This window comes from Macaca mulatta, chromosome 1 (assembly GCF_049350105.2).
Source record: "Macaca mulatta isolate MMU2019108-1 chromosome 1, T2T-MMU8v2.0, whole genome shotgun sequence".
NCBI classification, from domain to species: domain Eukaryota; kingdom Metazoa; phylum Chordata; class Mammalia; order Primates; family Cercopithecidae; genus Macaca; species Macaca mulatta.
In genome coordinates, this window is record NC_133406.1 from 75180097 (window position 1) to 75197744 (window position 17648).

General features: G+C 36.5%; 1 protein-coding gene across 4 annotated transcripts in view; it reads right to left on the minus strand.

Annotated features, from left to right (window-relative positions):
- GPATCH2 (G-patch domain containing 2) overlaps nt 1-17648 on the minus strand; it is a 203159-nt gene that overhangs the window by 18856 nt on the left and 166655 nt on the right. For all 4 annotated transcript variants that reach the window (XR_013412258.1, XR_013412260.1, XR_013412259.1 and 1 more), the window contains one exon: nt 4443-4531. Coding sequence is in view for 1 of the 4 variants with exons in the window: in XM_015116123.3 (XP_014971609.1) it covers nt 4443-4531 (89 nt within the window). In the remaining 3 variants the exon portion in view is untranslated. The remainder of the gene's footprint in view (nt 1-4442; nt 4532-17648) is intronic.

Here is a 17648-nt window from a genome sequence, read left to right on the forward strand (position 1 = left end):
CCCAGAGATAGCAGGAAATAAAAATATAATTATTGATAAGATAAATTTGGACAACTACAATCTAGTACCTTGAAAAGGAGCTTGGTTACACCACACATTTCTGATTATGTTTGGCATGACTTTTAATTGCAAATGAGCCTTTAAAAAGTCTTCACCCATTATTATTATTTACAACCTGCCTTCATTGCCTTAAATATTCATGAAAATTATTTTCCTATTGAAATATCAGTAGGACGTGGAGAAAAAAGTTGAAAAGTCACAAAAAGCTGTAATGTAACCTCTTGCCAAGAACTCACATGTTCATGAAAAAAAAAAAAAACTACCCCAGAGCAATATGTATATCAAGACATTAAACTTCAAAAGGCATTTCATTTCTATACTTAAAATATATAGAAAAAAGGCTGACTCCTTATAATAAATATTTCACTGTGGTATTATTTCAATAGAAAGCAAAATAGTAACAGGCAATATTAATTGTGGATAACATTGAATTTCATACTGTATAGTGGACAAATTTTTAAAAAAATATAGTAGCCACAATATCTCAATAAATGAACTTAAATCTTTTTACTATTAAATCCTCAATAAGCTATGCCTTCTACCAAAAACACGGACCACAACCAACATTGCTAACTGCCTTTTTAAAAAGTGTTAATAATATTCCTCTTATTTTGTTCACTGCTTTTCTTCACCTTTACAGATGACATTTTTCAAACTATAAAATGCATTCTGCTGGCAAACCTTCTTGCTTCGATAGTTCTCAATTTTATAATAGTAAATCTACATCCTTTGCTACTGAAACATCCACTATCTTTCAGTATGTGACTTTGAATGAGGCAGAGAACAAGCTATACATTAAAAAAATCAATATCTAACCTTATCAATATTCATTTTACTTTGTCAATACAAAATACAAAGGTGAAAGAGCAGTAAATAAGCTAAAGCACTGAAATAAATTTGGTGTTCCTGTCACAATTAATAAATGTTCAAATGATAACACTGCTGGTTAGTCTAGAGCTTTCTAAAGCGACTGAAATTATGCTTCAAAGCTATTGCTAAAAGAAGGTGAGAAAAATTTTCAATACACTAGCAGGTAAACATAATCAATTCTGGGTTATTAATTTCATAGGGGGCTTTAAATCTTTTATTATTAAAGGTGTTATTTATTATGAATACAATTTGTCTTTAGTCATAAATTGTTATACAAACCCGGTTTTGGATTTAAAGGGTCTAATTATAGTTTTCTGACAACTTCTTGGTAAATCCTTTCTAAACTTGCTATTTGATTGCATAATATTTCACATATAAATCAGAGGGGATTATCAAACAATATGCAAGCTGTCGGTCTTTTAACTCTTACTCTCTATTTCAAATAAAAGAGAGTTATCGTCTGCATTTTTCCTGTTTAGAGTTAATGCTGACTAAAGGCAAAAGACACTGAAAATATATCTCAATTCAATGTGTTTTTCAGGAGTTCTGCAAGGGCCTATAAAAGGGCAAGAATATTGTCCTTAGCTAAAATTCAGAAGTTTACAAATATAACTGACTCTTTATTATGTGACTGACTCTTTTTCAGAATTTGAAAACTGTAATTTTCAGAGACAAGATGATCTAGGATTTACACCCTCATTATCAAAGTGTATTTATGCAAAAACATTTCTTACTTGAATTTGGATAATAATCTACACTGTAGAGTTGATTCATTAGCATTAAAAGATATTCTATTTAAAACTGAGGACTTTAAACTTAATCTCTTCCTCTTTGAAACAGTTATGCACAGATTTTAAAAATGGGTCGAAAATGAGTGATGTAATTCTCCTGCTCCACTACTTTTTGAGTAATTAAAATTTTCTAAGAATTTTATTTTCTAAGTTAAAATGTAGTAATACCAAAATCCTGGCTATTAAGAGAATCACAACAATTCACAAATATAAAATCTGGAATATGCTGGTGTAAGCTTATAAAAAAAACTGTTTTAGGCTAAAGTTCAATGTTTGTACCCATACGCCATATAAATGATTTCCTCTGATGTTACTGAGTTGTAATGTCAAAATCACCTTGCAGAAATAATTATATTATCCTCTCCTCAACCATTATGCATTTTCCTTCTCATTTCACATATGTTCAGAGTGTTAGGACGTGACCCCAGTATTGTCTTTTCCTTATTGCTGCCACTAAGGTGCTTTAGTAGCATTCCTAAGATTGTTCTTGTACTGTTTCTGCTGCTAATGCTTGAATCACTGAAAGATAAGAAAATTCAGGGACCATTCAACCGGAATGGGGATGTTAAAGAATCCTATACTTGCCTTATGAAAGATCTGAATTGCAAGACTAATGACATGTGTTTCATCCAAAATGTGGCTACATGTTCATGTATGAAGAGATATATTAGAAGTATTTCATGAATATTCTGCATTTCTACATATAATAGTTAGATAAATCTATAAAACTTAAGGCATACTATATGCCTTAAGTCAGCATATGCAATAGGACAATCTTTACATATAGGTAATATGTATATAAAGAATATATATATATATGCTAACGAAGAGGCTGTAAGTACATTTTTATGGAAAGAACATGGATTTAGGAGTTATGCAGACCTAGGCTTGAAACTTTCCCTTGCATTCAACAATTCTGTCATCTTAGGTAGCTAACCTAACACTTCTTTGCATCTTAATTTTCTGTAAGGTGATGATAACACCATCTCCCTCATACAGTTGTTATAAAGATAAAATAATAAAGTTTCTGGTACACAGTGGGTACCCAATAAGTGGCAAATATGATTCTACACAAATACAAATGCACTCTACACACAGGTGTTTCCTAATCTTGAAAATTCAGTACTGCCAGAAGACGATCAGGTATGCATCTAAATGCATAATTTAAAATGTAGTCCTTTATACGGAACAACTGCATTAGAAGTGCTCCAATTTTAAGTTATTCTTCAATTTTCTAGTGCTTAACTATGGAACAGGTTCCCTAAGTAGAGAACGTGGCTGGACGCAGTGGCTCACGCCTGTAATCCCAGCACTTTGGGAGGCCGAGGCAGGCAGATCACCTGAGGTCAGGAGTTCGAGACCAGCTTGGCCAACATGGTGAAACCCCATCTCTACCAAAAATACAAAAATTAGCTGGGCGTGATGGCAGGTGCACGTAATCCCAGCCACTTGAGATGCTGAGGCAGGAGAATCGCTTGAACCCAAGAGGCGGAGGTTGCAGTGAGCCAAGATCGTACCACTGCATCCCAGCCTGGGCAACAAGAGTGAAACTCCATCTCACAAAAAAAAAAAAAAAAAAGAGAGTGTAAGCTTCACATCTTTTTTTCCTCTTAAACTCACCATGCAACCCCACCCCGCCAAAACCATGCATATACTTATATATATTTTTCTTTTCACTGTTTACTCTCCTGTTGATATGAATCTTATTTTCATAGTCTATAATTAAAATCATTTTTCCTATAAAGGCTGCCCAAATGAAACTAAGAGAAAATTTATAAATCTGTGTGGTTATAGATCCCAGGCAATAGGGCCAAGGCTATTATTTTCTGTTTCTACACTGAAAAACGTTTTCTCATAGAGCTTGCTGCACCACAAATCCATCATGGTTAACTGTTGTTTATTTATATGTGGGTGTCCACATTTTAATGCCTACTTGGCTTCCTCCTATCACTGACTTTATCTGTGCCTCCCTTACCACTGCTCTTGCATGAGATTTTCAATACATACTATTTTATTCACAACCTTCACTACAAGGCGAGTCTTTGCCCTTTCAGTAAGTAAGGCTTCCTGTCCTCTCCGACCTACAGTGACTTCCCTCTGATCAGCACTTGTAGTTTTCTCAAGACCACACTCATTATTAGAATGGCGTATTATTAGAATGACATGATTTTTGAGGTAGAAGTGAGAGCTTTCTCAGTCTAATGCTAATGTTGTCTAAAGAAGGAATGAGGAATCTAAGACTGCTACAGAGCTGGGACTAGAAACCAGACTGTCACATTCGTTCAGTTAGGTTTCCATCTCCTACCACATGGGGTCTTGTGTTTTGGGGCTGCGGCTATACTTTTTGAATTTATTACTATTAATCTCTTCTGGGGTTATTTGTCATTTCATCTATTTATGCCTTATTTTCCAACAAGACTGTTGGAAACAACAAGACCAAAGATATAGCCTTTGAAGTTTTTGTATCCTTTTAATATCTTGCACGAAATCTTGCATTTGAGCAGGGGTGTAACATATACATTAATGACTGGTTACCTGGAAAATCTACAAATGGAACATGCAATACATCCTGATACCACATGCAAATGATTTGTTTTAATAGCTTCTTGCAACTGTGCTTCTTCTTCTTCATTGCAAGTGATTAAGAACTGTCTACATTTTATTCTTCATGATTTATGAACTCTACATTTGTGTTCCACTCTAACCCTGCTTTTGTTTTACCTGCGGTAGTAGGTCCAGGCAAAGGTGCAGCTTTTCTTCTCCGTTTGATGTCTCCCGTGCATAAGGATCCTAAATGCATGCTTGTTTGCCTACGAGTAATTATCAGAAAAAACTATTAACAAAGAAGAAAAAAATGACACATAAATACACAGCTTGTATCATCTGAACCTAAATCAAAACATTCTCAACAAAGATGGAGCTGCATAGTAAAATCACCAATCTTGTTTATATCGAAACATAATTACGTTTGTTGACAAGCGTTCAGCAGCTAAATGCGCCACCATAAATTGTTACCGGAATGAATAATATAAAAGGAATGCTTTTTAATTTTCAAAACTGGCAATCTTTCTGGCTCAACATAAAATCAAGCACTGTTGCTTCTGACAGGAAAATGGCTAAGATTAATTATCTAAAGAGATCACAATATTGTTGCAAGGTTATCAATTGGTTACTAATGCTTTACTGTCAGAACAACATCTATTACAGGAAAAGTATGATCAATTTCTTTTAGGATATTATGCAGCAGTGAATTCTCTTAAAACATTTTAAATAGAAGGAAATAGTGATGCTTCCCTTATAATTCATATGATTAGAATTCTTCAGTTAATTATTTATTAGCTGAGTGAGAAAACATAATTTGAATGCATTAATGCTGGTCTACTGCTATTTAACCATCTAACATGATAGTGGATTATATTTCTAAAAACATGATACTTAAAAACTGAGAAGTGGATCTTCTGCTATTTTTGGAACAAGCTATTATACAATTAGTCTTCTGTCTAATCTTGGTCTTCTAAATTGAAAAGTTATATAAAAAAAATAAGAAATGGGCCAATTAGAAATCAAGACGAATACAAAAAAGAAAGGATTTAAAGTCTTCAAACTTTTCAAGCTATAGAAAGATTCTGTGTTCATTTCCTGTGTCATAATCCTTGATGTAGGGTTGGGATAGGGCCTGGGGAACATGAAGCAGAAATAAATGAAGCATGTTTATGACAGCACATGTTCTCTTAGTAAGACAGAGAGATATCTGACAGTATCCTGAGGTTTTAAAGAAACTAATTTGAAAATAAACAGATTATTAGGGAAAAAGAAGGAAAAATTAACTAAAATTAATTCAGGTAAAATTCAAAACTCAAGATATATATTTAAACACATATACTCAGATGTTTAAATATAATGAAAAATTAGTGCTGGAGAGTCCAGTTATTTCAAATATAGATTTTATTTATAAAGCACAAAGTACAGTCATAATTAATGATCTGAGTAATCCAAGGGCCATAGGCAGCCAAAAAAATATATCACAAAACCTTATCAATGTATCTTACCAGGAAATGAGCATTTGTCTGTTGTCTTTTACCTTTTTATTGAGTGCATACTGTTTGTTACAAAATAATTACAATTATTAAAATATTTCAAAAAACCTTTCAAAAATTCATTCTGTTAATGACTAAATTAGCTCTGCTTTGCTCTCCAAATGTTTATTGACATGAATGACTTTAACATTTTTATTGGATTTTGAGGTATGGTCTTGGCTCATGATGCCAAGAAAAATGATTAGTTACGACTGTGTCTCCTTTTTAAGATTATATATACATTTTTTAAAAGTAGAATGATGTCACAGGGAAGACATATTCTTTTTGTACAAATTTAAAGTTATTCCTTTACTTATTCAGCAAACATTTATCAGTATCTATTATGGACTTAGCATAAGACTCCAGTGGTGGTGAAAATAGGGAGAGGGGAAAAGAGAAGATGGAAGATACAAAGGAAATGAAACTTTCAACTCTTATTATTGGAAGAATTTAAAGTCTGAGTGGAGAAATAAAACATAAATCTGTGTAGATGAAATAATTAGGTACAGTGGTAGTGGCAGCAGGCATAACTAACTTTATTAGCGACTAGTAAAGGCTTAGTCCTTACAACAATCCTAAATATGCTGCATCAAATACACATTTTTTCCTTGGTAGGATAAAATCTGTGCTTCCACAGAAAAACTATGCTTTCAGGAGTATACCGTTTCAGTCACTGAATGCTAATTCTATGCAAGCTATTTTACAACTCTACCTTGTAGCTAACCGAAAGCAACGGGAAGTACTTCTTAACTACAGAAACAGAAATAAATTCTGTTCTATGGAACGACAACCCTGCTATCTGTGGAAAAGCTAGTTTTGGGTCCATTTAAACAATTATTTCAATAGTCCGTTACTCTATATACACTTGAGCTTCTTTGACTTCTCCCTTCAACCGGTTATAACATCTGCCCAGTTCCCTCATTAGCTAATGAGTTAAATAAAATCTTTAACACATACCCACTTAATATCCATATGACAGTCATAATATTACCTTTTTGTAAAAAAGTATCCTTTCACATATCTTATCCCTATTGAAATCTCCCCTTAGCAAAAGACTGCAGTAAAGTTTACCTCCTGCAGAGCATATACCAGATAGACTCAGATACCAGAAATAGCTGAAGAGGAGGGGAAGGTACCATTCTGAAAACAGGGAATAAAGTGGGAATCTGACTTCTGCAGTGTGGGTCTTCTGTCATCAAGCTGTGAAAACCAACTCATGAACTAGCTGCTTCTCATCCTGTGTTAAAACATAATAAACATTCTTACAGTTTAAGCCACTGCAGGTCAGGTTTTCTGTACTTGCTGCTGAACGAATTCCTGAGTGATAAAGAGTTTGCTCTGTTCAGGGAGTTATGAGTAGTTCAGGATGTCTGCAGAGCAGTGTTTGCAGAAGGGACTGTATAACATGAATGGAGAAGAGCACTGGGGCTGGATCATGGGGCCATACATGCCACCTTTGCCCCATGAAGGTGTTTGGACTTAACAGCAATGTGGAGTCACTAAAGATTTTATAAAAGGAGAGAAAGTAGACCAAGTGCATGGGTGCTGGTAGAGAGCTCGAGTTGGACAGGGTTGAGACTGAAGAGAGAGGAGACCAACTATGTTTGCCATAGTTCAGACACACACTTCCTCATCTCAGTTATAATAACTAAAGAATGATGCAAGTTACTGCACAATGAAACTTCCTGGATGTACAAATATTAAATATCACAAAAATTTAAAAAGAACTAAGGCTGGTTTTATTGATTTCAGATATTTTTAAAGCTCAAACTAAGCTAAAACAGTTATTAGCCAGGACACGTTTCTTAAGAAACACATTTTTAGAAATAATCAGAAGAAATACTTGAGCGTCTGATATCAGACACTCACTGTGACTATTAATACCATTGGTTTCTACTTACTTTGTTCTTGCACTAGTTATATATAATTGGAGTATTCTAATTGCTTGAAAATAACTCTCTCAAGTCAATATTGCCTTTATAATTATTTTTTCATACTTCTTACAATTTATTAGGTAGGCCTATTTACAGTGAAAAGACAGTGAAAAACAAACTTCAGGAACAACCAACTCCCTCTTCTAAACCTTTTTATTTTCCATCTGCTGGACCAAACATTTTGGGTATCTTCACAGAGCAAATGAAATATAACATTTTCATTCAACTCCCTTCCCCCACCCCCAACATAGCTGCATAAAGGAATGGAGAAAAATGTTCAAGGAGAATAAAGTTAATAAACTCAGCAGCACTGAACCTGAAGACCTGAGCCATAAGAAAAACAGCTAGCTGTATATTTCAGTAATTCTATCAAGAATTGACTATCTACTACAGCGCATTGAGAGATCTGGATTATTGATCAGTAAGATTACCCCACTTAGGCTTGCCCCACACCCCCCTTCTTTCAGACAGGTGCAGTGGAGTTGCTACAAATGACACTAAGTAAGGTTTACTCTGTTATTTAGTTGTCACTCTTAATGTAAACCATAACAGTTATTTTTTAATTTAAAATCAATGAATGTCTCAAAGGCATCCCTGTTTCTTCAGTCTAAATGAGTCATTTGTCTTTGCAAAGGAGAACATTTGGAATACTACTCAAGGTGATGGTTGGCATTTTCTGTTTCTTTATTCTGTGGTGTTTTGAGAATGACAATGCAACGTCCTAGGAACAGACCCAAAGTTATTAAAGAACAATATTAAGATCCTTTTGTAAGGTGTGTCAGAAAAACACCAATCAACTAGATGAGTATATTTGTTTTAGCTGGGATATTTGCATGGGGAGGAAAAAAAGGGAGACAAATCAAAACCAACCTATCCTGAAGCGGAAAGGATGAAGAAACGATGCTTTTCTGTTACAGGTCCGTCACTTACGATTTGAAACATGGTTTCCCATATATTACTTCTGAAAATTTTCCTATTAAATATTAGAAAAGCAGAACTCAAAAATAAGTTATTTTGTTTTATTTTGCTTTTTAAACAGACTTCACTTGGCTTCTCCCCATCGTTTGCTGCAAGCTATCTTTTAAATGGGGTGGCGGCAGGAAGCTGGACATCTTATCTGGAGGGAAAAACGTAGAAACAAAACAAAAACAAAACAACAACCCAATAAACTCAAAACAAAAAACAGAAACAAAAACTCTACTGAGAACCACCATGTCTGAAAACTTGGCTTTTGACATGGACTGACAAGGACTGAAGCAGGCAGTGTCAAACGCATAATATTAAAGAGAAGACAATAGGAACTTGTCTCTTCATTGTATGCAATTACAAACAGAGGCTTTTCAGAGCATTAGGCCTAGTTAAAGCTGCCCCCTGGATAAAATGTGTTCCCAAGCAGCCTTGGACAAGCTGCAGAAGAGAGACAAACAGACGTGACTATGGGCCCTGGCACTTGGCAAGAACACTCACTGTCAGTTAGAAAAATATCAGCCTGGACAGGGCATCAGCTGCACAGAAATAAAGCAGGTCTGTGGTGTCACTGGAGGAGCATTCCAATGGCAGAGAGAAGGATGGGGGTTGGGAAACCCAGCCCCGTGTGAACTTCCTTTTCTAGATCCAAATTACCCTCCCCGCTTTATTTGGTGTCAATATGTCTCAACATATTAAACTGAACAGACAGACATCAGTATCTAGCTTTTTTTCCTCTAGTACCCAAATGCACAATACAATACGTATCAAGCACTTTCAGGTATAAATGTTTTTTTAACGATTAGGAGGATTGAATTAAATCCTTGTTTTTCTGGCCGGGCGCGGTGGCTCACGCCTGTAATCCCAGCACTTTGGGAGGCCCAGGTGGGCGGATCACAAGGTCAGGAGATCGAGACCATCCTGGCTAACACGGTGAAACCCCATCTCTACTAAAAATACAAAAAATTAGCCGGGCATGGTGGCGGGTGCCTGTAGTCCCAGCTACTCAGGAGGCTGAGGCAGGAGAATGGCGGGAACCCGGGAGGCGGAGCTTGCAGTGAGCCGAGATCACACACCACTGCACTCTGCACTCCAGCCTGGACCACAGAGCAAGACTGCGTCTCAAAAAAAAATAAATAAATAAATAAAAAAATAAAAAAGCTTATTTCCTTTTTTTCCTCCCCTTTTTGAGACAGAGACTCACTGTCCCCCAGTTTGGAGTGCAGTGGCGCTGCTCACTGTGACCTCTGCCTCCTGAGTTCAAGTGATTCTCCTATCTCAGCGCCACGCCTCCCCCAACCCCCCGGTCCCCACGGGACTACAGGCGCACACCACCATGCCTTACTAACTTTTGCATTTTTACTAGAGACGGGGTTTCACCATATTGGCCAGGCTGGTCTCGATTTCCTGACCTCAAGCGATCCGTCCACCTCTGCCTCCCAAAGTGCTGGGATTACGGCCACCGCACCAGGCCAAATCCTTGTTTTTAATGGTGGTGTTTTCTTTCAAAGCAGCTTTTTGTGCATGATCTCTTTGGACATTCATAGCAACCCTTTGCATTTGGTATTGTGGATCATAGCCCGACCAGTTATTGGCTCTGGTCTTTTCTCTTGATGGCTTTGCTCATTTGACTTCACATTCTGCCTCAATCCCATTTATCTTCTCTTTGGAACAAACCTGACCTTGGCAAGAGGTGGTTTAAGTTTTAGCTCAGTGCACTGAAGTCAGTACTTGGGTTTCAGTAATTGGGTCCAAGCTTTATTCTAGACTTACCCTACCTTACCACAAACCTTGCAGTAACTTAGTTCTTTCAGAACTGGGTAATTGCCTTGACCTCCTAGATGCTCAACTCCTGGCCATGAAATGGAATCTGGTGATGGAGGCTCTTTATAATGCTGCCTGCTGACCCTTCTCCAAGCATCAGCAGCCCCTGGCTCCTATCCCTGTTCAGTGCCTACCTGTTGGCAACTCTTGACTCTATGTTGATTAACCTTCTACCACATGTAGCCTGAGGCTCTACCCCTTAGATAGAATGATCTGCCTGCCACTGTGTAGTTCCTCTCACTGCTTCAGATGGATCTGTCCTGTTAGTGCCTCTTCCACTCTAGTCAGAGGGTTCGAGTCCAAACTTCCTTCTTCCCAGTCTGCTTTATCCTGCTACAGGTAATTGGTGGCTTCTCCTGGAGCTACTGTTTATTGTGTTTCCTATGTGCCTAGTGTGAGTGAGCCACTGATATGGACAGGAGACAGGGAAATACTGGGTAGAAGAGGGCGGTTCCCCGGGAAAGGCCCCACCCTCAAGCCTGGAAATCTGTAGTCCTAAATGAGAACAGGCATTCCTGTTTTTGTGTCCAAAAGTTGCCTTTGGCCTGTCACACCTCCCTATCCTGTACCCATATAAACCCCAGGCCCCAGGCTCCAGAAGCAGACAAGGAGAAGACAGACAAAAGAGCAGAAGCACAGAAGAATGAATGGTGTAGCAGAGAGAAGAGATGGAGCATCTGAACGTCAAGAAGAATTTGGGGATAGTCAGAGAGGAGATCAGCCGCTGGACGGCCAAATTCCATGGGAAGATCATCTTCCCACTCCATCCCCTTCCCAGCTCCCCATCCATCTCACTGAGAGCCACCTCCACCACTCAGTAAAACCCCTGCATTCACCATCCTGAAGTCCGTGTGTGACCTGATTCTTCCTGGGTGCCAGATAAGGACCTGAGTACCAAGAGGGCACTGAGCTGGTTAACATTTAAGCTGTCTGTAGATGGCAAAGCTAAAAGAGTGCACTGTAACATACACCATGCCCACTTGGGCTTTGGGAGTCACAAGTACCCACCCCTAGATGCTACTGTGGGGCCAGAGCCCCAAGGTGCTCACCTCTGGCTCCTATACCTGCCCATCTGCGTGTTCCCCCTCCGTAAGGGGTTTGAGGGCACACGGTGGACCAACAGACAAGTCACACCCCTGTCACACCTCCTGCGAGGGGGGACAGGGAACCCTCCCGTCTTAGCACCACTGTGTCAGAAGCCTTCTGAAGGAGCTCAAGGGCCTCATTTCACTCCTGCTGCCACCTGGCTAGTCAAGGACTCTCCTGGCTCCTCAAAGCAGTGTCAGCAGGGCAGAAATGTAGTGTGCAAGGAGGTGAGATGCAGGAGACAAGGTGGTAGCCTTCAGAAAGGCCAGAAACTTCCTGAAATTATGTGCAAAACACATGTATGCACACTTTTCTAGCAAGAGGATGCATGAATTTTATGTGACTCTGAATGATTAACGGAGAGGGTTTCCCAAAAAACAGACCCAGTAGTTTTAAACCAAACTATTCATAATCTAAAATAGAAAATGCTTGTCTTAAAATGTCATTGGAATATTTAAAATATGCCATATATATAGGTCACCTTTTAAAATCACAATATCAAAAAACACAGAATAGGTGCGTACACTAAATTAAAATATCCAAAGCAATGAATATGCATAGGTGTGGGTCGAAAGGCATGGAAGACTGTGCAACAAAATACTGATGATAACGATTTGTGTGTGATGGCATTTTGTGGGAATTTTCTTCTTTACACTTCTCATTTATTACTATTTTTTTCTTATAAAGCATGCAATGAAAAAGATACAAATTATAACTAGATTAATTAGAAAAGAGAAAGACAATGGTATTGATAAATATAAGTGGTTTTGGCAGCTGGATGAATTTCTCAAAGGCAAAGTCAAGCTTTTCACACTGGGGCAGCTGTGGTGTAAATTCAAGCTATAGGTTGCATTGGTTTGATTTGCATTTGGGATGAGCCAGGGAGTCAGGACACGTTCCTTCTTGTATCATCATGTCTGCTTTCTCACTAGAGCTTTGAAAAAGCCCGCTTATCGATGTTTGAGAAGGCTTTTTATGAGCCTTTGGCATGTTACTTACATTCTCTTTGCCTCAATTTCCTTAACTTCAAGAATTATGATTAGACTAGTGCTTACCTCAAAAGATTTTATTTAGAAATCATTTATGTAAAACATTTTAGCACATGCCTATACAATCAATAGCTGTTAGCTATTACTCTTACTATTATTATCATCCCCACCCTTCAGATAAGCAGCCCAGGCACAAAAAAGTTAAGTAGTTTACCTACAGTCACAGTTAAAGGGAACAGATGGAAGGCAATTTGCCATACAGTACATGCAGAAGAATGCTTAGTGTAGGGTGTCACTAAACTCATACCAAACAAACACATAGCACAGTAAACTTATTACATCTGAAAACTGCCATTATGCTACAATAAAGGAAGAATTAGGGTCATTTAAAAAATCATGTAGGTATTTTTTTGGTAGTTAATAGAAAGGTTAAGCTTTTCTTCATTATCCATTTCTGCTTGCTTTAAGTGTGTCATAACATACAAGAATGAAGCACTCATTTTCATTTCAAAAACTCAATTAAAGGACCACAAGAGTCCTTGAGACGAAAACCCACTGATATTCTGACATCAGTCTATTGCTGCAGATTCTCTCTTGGCCACCATTTGGTACTGTCTACTTCAAAGATGTCTTGCTTCCTTCATATGGTATGTTTCATGCTTTATCTAAAGCCTAGAGGGACTGCTAGTCCAATGATATCATTCCTTGTGTATGTTAAGAAATACACGACACCATATTCCTTAACAGCTTAGTTAAATATTTCTTTTGTACTGCTTCATTATTCCACACAAATCATAACTGAAAATGGTAGCGGCTGTTCTATGAAATTCAGATAATTCTTACAACTTCCTTAGTATATGTAAATGAAGACATTCTCGCATCTGGGGGAATGTTAGTCTTTTCATAGAGTAAGTTATTCAATGGGGGTTCTAACTCGATTCAGGAGACCTGCTGTTATAATCTTACCTTACATCATGCCCCGTATTTTTCCAGGTCCTTTAGATTTTTTTTTTTTAAACAACTGCTAGTCATTGAGACCATATATTTGTGTTAACATTAGAAAAATGTATCTACTCACTTAAAAAAATTTTCTATGTCTCCTAATTCTGCCCTAAAACATTTTCTTTCTATGTTTCCTAATTCTGCCCATGTTAGAGGGCCTGCTTTTTCCCTTCACTTCTCCAAGTGCCCTCAAGTCTAAATGTTCTTTCTCCTCTTTAAACTTTCCTAACCTCGCTACTCTTCAAGTGTTTTTCTCTGTATTTCCACATCCATCTGTGCATATCGCTGTCCATATCTTACCATACAGTATATAGTATTTGCCTCAAATTGCTTTCAGATTAAAGGAGACTGTCAGCTAAATATGTATAGAAAGCAACTTGAGGTCAAGAACCATGTCTAATTCCCAGAACCTAGCTTTGTTTTTCATATATTAAAAGCACAAGAAAAGCTTATTGAACTAAAATGAATAAAACTACCGTAACTATTGTTGTCTCAACATTTCAAGTGGCAATCAATCATGAATTTTTTTGAAATAGTAACACTTCTTTCTTGAATTGTTATTTAAATTTACTCAAAAACACTCCCTTAACAATTGACAAATTTTGACAAAGTGTCAGTTATTCTACTAGATGCTAAACTAAATAGAAGGGTAAGATAGCTCCCACCCTCAAGGAGTTCATAGCCTAAGGAAATGAACATGAACAATAAATTACTATGCAATGTAATAAATCCACAGGGCTATAGTAGCAGACCACCTCTTTGGGGAAATTGAGGAAAATTCATTTCGCCTGAATTGAAATTTGGATATTGTCTCTCCAAGTAGAATCTGATATTTGAGGCATCTTGGAGTATTCTTTTATTCTTCACACCACAGTACCTAGGAAATAGTAGGCACTTAGTAAACTGTTTACCTCATTCTTAGCTATAATTACACATTTCTGGAATCTGTTTATCATTGATATTTAGTGTAGAGTTTCAACAATTATGCTTACTGTAATTTGCTTAAAATGATATCTTGGATCTCACATAAAAAACCTATCAAAACAGACTATAGATTCAGATATAATCCCACACTCTCTCTCTGATGATGACACTGTTATTAAACGTTTCCTAGGACACTATGGTTGCCATTTATAATATCTATTAATAAAATTACGAGATATTCCTAATATTCTTAACGTTTTTGAGGGAAGTCCATGCATGTACTCATTTTTGGATCTACTTCATCTAGTGCACTATATGATATTTGGATACGTTTGTTGAATTGACCTGTCACTGTATTCTTCTGTTTGATATCTCAGACTCTAAGCCAAGCTGTAAGTTCTGTTCTGAGGTAGCATTTTAGAGCAGATACGTGCTAAGATTTTTTCTTTCATCAGCACAGGAAATAATAGAATTTAAAGAGCAATGTAGAGAATATACATATTTATTTTTATTTTTCTATTTAATACATGTTGGTTTCTTAAGTATTGGAATTTATTATCTGAACTACTACAAACATCCAGGCTCACTGAGCTCCAACTATATAAAAGGTATTATGCCAGTTATTTTTACATAATGTAATCTTCATACAACCCATTACATATCTGAGGAATCTGAAGTCCAGAGAAACTGTTACTTGTCAAAGATCCCATGAACAGAAAGTTAAGTTACTGTATTTGTGTCAAAGCTTTCTTGACTCCAAAGAACTACTCTTCCCCCCTACCTTACTACATCATCCAGCTTACTTTAATATACCCTACTTAATAAACTTCTGTTGAAAATGTAATGCAAGACATGCCCTATGCCATCAGACAGGAAATACATTTTTTATTGAGAAATAATAAAGATACGATGTTCATTTTCTAGGGGTTCAAGTCTATTGATCACGTGGGAAAAATGATTCCAACCCAATTTTCAAAGAGAATCCCCAACCAGCATATAACAGCATTCTAGGCCCCTAGGTGAGAGAACACATTTGCAGAGGCACAAAGGCATTCGGTGTGCACATGACATGCCATTGCTATGTTTCTGTAGGTGATTCAGTATAACTGGACTTGGCACATACGGAGCAGTGGGAGGAGATGACACCTCTCTGCACACATCAAGTTTTAGTAAATTCTATAAATCTGTCTATTCACAATTATTTAAAATTCCCCTTACAAATCTTATTTAATTTATGCAGTTTATTAATCATACTGACAAATTGAATTCAATGGAAAAAGGTCACTCCATAATTCTCTATAGACACAATTCTGGAAGTTGCTCTCAGGCAGAGATGGAGTCAAATGTGGATCCATTTCCAAGGTAACTCTTGAAGTTGACAGGCTTCACTCATTCAAGAGAGTCTACAATTTACTTGCATAATTGAGTTGGCAAATACAGGCTGAAGACTGAGTTCAGCTTTGATTTTCTGCAAAGTGTCCCACGACTTTGCTTGTTGAGCAAAGTAATATGGTAATGATAACGTCACAGTTCTATATGCTATAATGTACATTTTCTGAGTAGGACTACTAAAGAGCAAAGAAAAAATGTGCTTGCTACTTTTATCTCCATATTGAGAAGATAAGACTAGATGTCTTAATATTAGGCCAGAATATCAGAAACTTTTGAAATATATAAGAAGTTATTTCTATTTTGAAATATGTCAGACAGTGTTACCATGTAAATGCAAACTTACTTGCATTTAGGTTAAATTATTGCTTATTGGTAGAATTCAATTGGAAACCTATGACACACTTGAAATGCCACCTCCTTTATGCAGATTGTTCTGATACACATTGCCAGAAATAACCTCTTACTCATGGGAGTAAACAGTATTTTCTACCTTAAACTACAGCTATATATGTACACAAACTAGTATTGTAGCCAGACTGTATACTCCTTGAAGGCAGTAAGGCCCACATCTGATTTATTTCTTTAAGTACATTTTCCTTAGCAGTTACGTGCCTTACCATATCAGGTATTTAATAAATAGTTATTGAATAAAATTTAACAAGGCATGTCAGGATTTTTTTTAAATTAGTAATCTATTTTCATGTTAACCAGTCTTTTTATTGTGGTTCCAATTTCTTTACTATATAAATGCTTAGTTACAGAACACTACAAAACATATTTGGTCCATTTCTTGGGCTTTAGAATATAAATATCTGCAAAACTAAGCTTGTTAACTGAAGCTAGTTTTTACAGTATATGCATGTACCTTTATTCTAAAATGTTTCCCTTTCTACATAAGTTTGCATTTCAGTAAGTGTAACTTTATGAAAAGAATGGTTTCAGACCCTCCTCTTCCATGATAGTTTTTGGTAGGTAAATGTTATATCCATAAAACTTTTACAGACTTGTTAGCAAATATTTACTAGACTATAAAACATACTGTAATAGCTAGATGAGGTATCAGGAGGCTTGTGATGAGTACATGAACATTAATGTTCAACAACTGGGAGGAAGAGGACTTCAGGATTCTCCTAATTAACTTCAATTGAAATAACTGGAAAGTTGGGGAGCATGAGCTTATATTCAGGATAGTTTTGACATTAAGATCTTTGAACCAAAGGCAGTTTATAATTTTTGTTAATTTGGATCTATTACGTGCTGTATTTAAGAGGTCTACTGATTTTAAATGTTTATGGAGAAAAATACTACCCTACAAAAATTAACTTCAAATATAAACTGTCTTTTCCTCTTCTCATTTTCACAATGCTTTTCTTTAGAAAAACATACAAGTCTCTATGTTTTGTAAATTTCAGAAATCAAATGTCAAATGATTCAACAATGATCAGGTTAGTCATGACTGCAAAATATCACTTTTCTTTGCACATAAATCAATCTACATACTGTTTAAGTGCTATTTTAGAAGAATCAACAGTTTTGATTAAAGGCAAGATAACAGATTTCAGAAAGCAGTCAAGTTTACTTTTAAATGGCATAGAAATAAGACAAAAAAAAAAAAAAAAAAGACGCTGCTGTATAAATTAACCACCATTTGACCTGAGAAAGCTATTTAACCCTTCTGTTTCCTCCTGTGTAAAATGGGGATAATAAGAATATCTACTTCATAGGATAATATTG